Source organism: Artemia franciscana, chromosome 1 (assembly GCF_032884065.1).
Source record: "Artemia franciscana chromosome 1, ASM3288406v1, whole genome shotgun sequence".
Classification (NCBI taxonomy): domain Eukaryota; kingdom Metazoa; phylum Arthropoda; class Branchiopoda; order Anostraca; family Artemiidae; genus Artemia; species Artemia franciscana.
Window position 1 is genome coordinate 44,858,406 of NC_088863.1, and position 6,278 is coordinate 44,864,683.

A 6,278-nucleotide genomic window follows, 5' to 3' on the forward strand; every position below is an offset into this window, starting at 1 on the left:
GCATATCTACACACACAGTTATCACAGGCAAAAATTAGTCTTATCTTATCTAAGTCCGTATCCAAGCAGTTATTACAATTGTTATGATTTGGTTTAAGAACTTTCACTAATAGATACTGCTAATTGAATGTTTTTCTTCATAACTTTGTACTTATTAAGTCACTAAATCCCAGGGGATTTAATGTCAATAGCAGTTACATAAACAATCGGATTATAAGTGTCTCTAGGGAAAATCATCCCTTACTTTATTGAGAGGTTATTATCAAGAAATAATGTGTTCACACAACAAACTCTGAATCATGACTGAAAAATATACAATAAAATAAAACAATAAAATATACACATATACGATAGGTACTAACATAAAGGAATAAATAAATCTTAAAACGAGTGAAACTTAAATTGAATATGCAAATTAAGCTTGAAACGAACAAATCTCCCTACAAACAAGAGCTTGGGTTTTGTCTCCTTCTCTGACTGTAATCGTGACCTCCTGCGTCTTTGGCACTTTACTGAAAAATAAATGTTTTTGAACAGTCTTTGAAAGTACAAATAAAATTGAACTGAATATTTTAAATATAATGATATTAATTTTTGATAGATGATCAGTTCATGATTCTATTTCACTGTAATTTTTATTTTCATTTTCAATAATGCAGTAACTAGAAAAGAAAATATTTTTTTATATAATCCATTTTCAATGAAGCGTCAATGGCGCAGTAGACTTTATACTTTTACTGTTAGGAAAGGAGGCAGTATCCAAAATCTTGTTTACAGTGGAACTATATTTGCCTTGAAAATTCTTATTTTTGTATGTTTGTCTTTTAAATGCTGAAAGCTCATCTGTTCAAAATTTAATTTTATTATAGTTTTTAAGTGTATTTTCAATGTTACATTAAGTACAAAAGGAAAATTTTTGTAAAATAATTCCTTTTCAGTGAAGCGCCAATGACGCAGTAGGTTTCAGATTTTTACAGTGAGACAATGAGGCGAACTCAAACTCTTGTTTGTAGGGAGATTTGTTCGTTTCAAGCTTAATTTGTATATTCAATTTAAGTCTCACTGGTTTTAATATTTATTTATTCATTTATATTAGTATCTGTTGTGTGTTTGTTTCCTCAGAGGTGCCATTTGGGGGCGGCCCTTTGCCGGCCATAATAATCCATTATGTCCAACTGATTTGAAATTACTGCACCCCTAGTAACCAAAGAGCCTAATTACCTGACGATCCTTGGGGTAATTACGCTATTTGCTTTTAATCATTGTAAACTTTGAAAGTAGGTTAGATACATAATAAAATTCTCGAGTTCTGTCAAATGCCCATTTCCTAGATGATTATACTAATATTATAAATTCTGAATTTTTACAGTAATTCCTCTAAGTTGACAGATTAAAATAGGTCAGTTCCTGTCAAATGTTTCGATGTTTATATCCTTGTTTTAGTGAATATAAGCCACCGTTTTAGATTACTCGAGTCAGCTCTTATTCTGTTTCTGTCCTCGTCTTTTGTACATTTACTGTGTCATATGTGTAAATAAACATTTTTATGCTCGACATCAAACTTATGTAAGTTAGAGACGCTTGACATCCTCTACTGGTTGAACCCCAGATTGTAAACCAACGCTACAATAAGACTCTAAAGACGAGAGCATAGAAAGAAGCAGAAGACTTTACATCATTAAGCCTATTAACTTTTTAGTTAGGTAAATATAAAGGTATTAATAGCCATTAGCATTAGAACTCAAAAGATCACCAAGCATCTGAAACAATTTGTGACAACTTTGACGCTAGGAAAAAACTTCATCCAATCTGGAAATCGGACTATTACTTTGGGAGATGAAATGAAGTGAGAGCACTCCGAGACTTTCGACCGTCTACTAGCCGAATTTGACAGAAGGTTTACAGATAACTTGCCAGCGCTGAGCACACTCGAAGCCTTGGATCAAAGGTCGACAAAGTTTATGGCCACAGAGTTGCTCAAGCTCTTCTCTGCTCTTTACGACGAGCTGGATATCGACGACATTCTTCTCGAATCTCAAGCTGGTATTAACAAGCGTTTCTTGCTCAATGAGGAGAAAAATCCGGAAAACTTCCTAAACATTGTCGATCATCTTCGGGCATTACCAGTGGCTTACTCAAAAGTAATTAAAGTACTTTGTATTGCTGCCACACTTCATGTGACAACAGCGAGCAATGAGCGTTTGTTTTCTCGCTTAGAAATAGTGAAAAACTAACTGCAGTCTACAACAGGAGACGATTGTCTCAGTCACCTTCTTTTGATATTTGCAGAGAAGGATTTAGTAAAAAATTGGACCACAACCAGCTTGTTGATGATTTTGCAAAGATGAAACCTCGGCGGCTCCCCTTGTTACCTTGAGTTTTGTAATATTTTTTTCTCTTGTTATGTTTTTCCTTTTTGTAAATATATTTGATCTGAAAGAATTCTGCTGAAGGAAAACCGAGATTTTGGTTGCAACCCTCAGCATGTTAATGAAGATTACTTTCATCGACGTATTGTTTACTTAAATAAAAAAGTTTCTCGCTGAGTAACGCCAACCTGTAGTCTGGTTGAATTTTCCACTTTCAGTTTAATCACTTAACCTCGTTGATTATGATCTTCGATGTTAGAATTAATCTTAGAAGTCAGTGTGGCTGAGTTCCAAATTCGGTTACAGTACATTTCCAAGCAACACACGGGTGCTGAAAATGCGTTTTTACTTAGAATATTCGATCGATGTGCTGCCAAAACCCACATTTTTCCTTACGCGACACGAAGTGAGTCGGGGGGAGGCCCAAGATGGTGTTCATGCCCACCCCAAGATTTGGTCAAAATGGCGCCTCTGTGTTTGCTATAATTGCTTATTAAATTTCTACTCATTTTGGGCTTCATTTATACTTCAATAGCAAAATGTTTTTTAGCAGCCTTATTTGTATATTCAATTTAAGCTTTACTCTTTTTAAGATTCCTTTTTTTTATTCAATTATATTAATATCTTTTTTCCTGTAATGATTGTGTATTTAATTTCTGTTCGTTTTGGGTTTTTCTTCAATAGTAATTTTTGGTCGTTTTGATTTTGAGTCACTCTAGGTTTCTATTTCTTCTGATCTCAAGTTTAATATGTTCAAAGTTTATTTTATTTGTGCCTTTCGTTTATGTTATTGTACTGTATTCATGGCTGTATATTTGGCGTTAAAGTACACTTAACTATCTATCTATCTATGACCTTTACTTTTCTATAAAAAATCCTCTTTTTCGATGTAAAAACAAAAAAAAAGTTTCCATTCGTTTTTGATTGCCGAAGTTTCAAGTTTTTTATAATTCCTATTTCAAAATAGTTCCTTATTCCAAAATGAATTAACAATCTTGGCAAGAACTAATAAAATTAAACTGAATATTTGATGATATTAATTGCTGAAAGCTTACTAGCTCAAGATTTTATTTCACTCAAGGCCGTGTTTAAAGCTTTGCGCCTCAATGTTCATGCGTTTTTGCTGCTTCGTTTTTGCAAAATTTTTAAGTAAATTCGCAAAACTTTAGGGATAGTTAAAGGCGCAGGGCCTGGTGGTTCTATAAGTAAATCCTAGCCTTATTTCACTGCAATTTTCATTTTATTTTCAATGTTAAAATAAGTATAAAAGAAAATAAATGTAGCATAATTCGCTTTAGTAAAGCGCCAAATACGCAGTAGGTCTTATGTTTTTACCATTAGAGGCAACGGACAGCAGCCAAACTCTTGTTTGTAGTAAAGAATAAAGGTGTTTTAAAAAGTTTTGGAAAGAGCTAATAAAATTAAACTGAATTTCCGTGATAAATTTTTTTACAATATATTTAATAGATTTTTTGGTGAGTGTTTGTGGGGGGGGGACATGGAGGGAGGGCAAGGGTCAGCTCCCATAGTTTTTGAAATAAAATCGTGTTAGTAAGCTGTTTGTTTGGGAGGAGTGTCGGGCCTTGAAGGGAGGGCCAGGGGTCAGCTCTCATGATTTATAGTTGATACTTTTTTCGGGGGAAGGGATGCTTATCAGGCCATGGAGAACCAGCGGTCAGCTCCCACAATTTTTGGAATAAAAAACTGTTAATAAGCTTTTTTTGTTTTGGAGGGTTGGGCCGAGCATTGAGGGCCAGGGTTCAGCTGCCTTAAGCTTTGGAGTAAAATATCGTCAATACGTTTTTTGAGTGGGGGTGGGGGTCGAGCAACTCTGATCTTTGAATTATTTTGAAAATCTTATTAGGTTGTTACTGATTTATACGACAATATAATTAAAGCAAGAAAAAAAACTGGGGAAACCTGAGAGAGAAGCTTTTTAGGAATCTAAGACGTCTTGCGACATTACGCATGATTTTGAATAAATCCAGACAGCTAAAGTAAAAAGTATGGTAAATATCTGAGGTAATGATTTTCCTCAAAGTTTTGATAATTTTTTATTTATTAAAGTAAAATAAGGGTAAAAATAAAAAAATCACTAAATTGCAAATTATGTTCTTAATTGGAACCTGTCAGCGTATTTGGCATGTTGATCCTGAGTTAAAACCATTTGAAAAGCGGGAAAAGTTTTGGATTGTGATCGACCAAAATCAGGCACAGTGTGTAATATTGAAAATAATAGTGTGCAAAATAGTGGGCTTATGCGTGTGCATAAGAAGCACTCACGTGCGGTGCACTATACGGGTTTGGAAATTTCCTCGCAGTAAACGCAACCGGCAAAATGTTTTAAATTCTTCAAATTTTTATAAGATGTCAAGCAATAATTCGGTTGGCTTGATTAGTGAGTCTGTATGGGTTTCTCACTTTACTTCCATTTTTACTGTCAAAATAAAAAGGTTCATTATCATTTTGAAACCTTATTTTAGTTCTTCCAGGGCCGGGTGTGGCACATAGGGCATCAAAAAAGCCTCGCCAGACGTCTCAGAGTGGAGAAGCAGCTGTGAAGTTTTCCCACTGTGGTTGTAGCGACAGCTAACCACTCTACAGATCTCGGTCATACAGTCGTCGGAGGGTGTGTTTTGGTCGCCCTCTTTTTCGGCCATCCTTGGGTTGCCACCCGTAGACGTTATTCAGAAGACGGTCTCTTGACATTTGGAGGACATGAACAAGATAGTTCCTTCTCTGTTTCAGAATATCAGTCAGTGGTGGTTGACCTGTTCGTCTGCGGACCACTACTTTCGTGACCCTGTCCTGCCACGAAATATTCAGGATTTTTCCAAGGCAGACATTTTCAAATGCTAGGGTACGTTTTTCCAGCTGGACATTCAGTTTCCAGCATTCACTTGCATATAGGAGAATGGACGTGACGCTGCGGTTCAACAGACGGAGCTTTAGACGCAAAGAATATTTTTTGCTTCGCCATACTGGTTTCAGTTTGTTGAGTACCGATGTTGCTTGTGCAATTCTCCTTTTTATCTTGTTGACAATTCCGCCATCATATTCGATCCAACTTCCAAGATATTTGAACTCCTGGACTTGTTCAATCGTTTTTATGTTACATTTGAGGATCAAAAGTGAGCTGGATGTGGCCATGCTCTTCGATGTACCAACCTTTACTATTAATCCCACTTTCTCAGCCTTGTCCGATATGGTTTCAAGTAGTAGCTGCAAACCTTGCTTCACCTCTTCTAGAAGTACTACGTCGTCTGTGAAGTCTAAGTCCTTGAGCTGCTGACCACTGACTTTTTCACCAAAGCCAGATGCTCGCCGTAGGACATAATCCGTTACAAGGACAAATTGGAACGGGTATAACCCACATCCTTGTTTCACCATAGAGAAACTCTAAAAGAATCGTGTCTCCCAGTATTCCGTTCTTACTCAACATTCGCTCAATTCATAGAGGGCCACTATTATATACACTGCTTTATTATGTACTCTATGAAATTTCAAATTCTTTCATAAAATATTACCACCGATGGAGTTGAACGACTTTTCGAAATCAATGAAGAGCAGATAAAGCTTTTTATTCCATTCTCTTGACTCTTCCACCATAAATCTGAGGATAAAAATAAGGTCAGAACATGATCTACCGGGTCGGAACCCATGTTTGTCTTCCCTTAGAAGTGAGTCAAGAACTGCTTTCAAACGCTGCAATATGAATGTGGCCAAGAGTTTACTTGGCACTGAAGACACGTTGATCGTCCTCCAGTTTTCAAACAGTTCGTGGTAACGAACTGTAGTAAGGAGCGACCCGGCTCAATAGTAACCAAAACTCTAAAAAATGGAATTTTGATACCAATAGCTATATCAAAAGAATCGCATTTTTATGCTGGTTTTAAATATATAAGTTTC

The 6,278-nt window shown here is 36.0% G+C and overlaps 1 protein-coding gene across 1 annotated transcript; it reads right to left on the reverse strand.

Annotated features, from left to right (window-relative positions):
• Nucleotides 1–4,967: 4,967 nt before the first annotated feature.
• LOC136031479 (uncharacterized) lies at nucleotides 4,968–5,759 on the reverse strand. The gene has a single exon (XM_065711153.1). It carries the CDS (start codon nucleotides 5,757–5,759, stop codon nucleotides 4,968–4,970), a length of 792 nt encoding a protein of 263 aa, XP_065567225.1.
• Nucleotides 5,760–6,278: the final 519 nt, after the last annotated feature.

What these genes read in the sequence shown, in the direction of transcription:
- LOC136031479 (XM_065711153.1), bottom strand. Translation starts at nt 5,759, where the DNA reads ATGGTGAAACAAGGATGTGGGTTATACCCGTTCCAATTTGTCCTTGTA.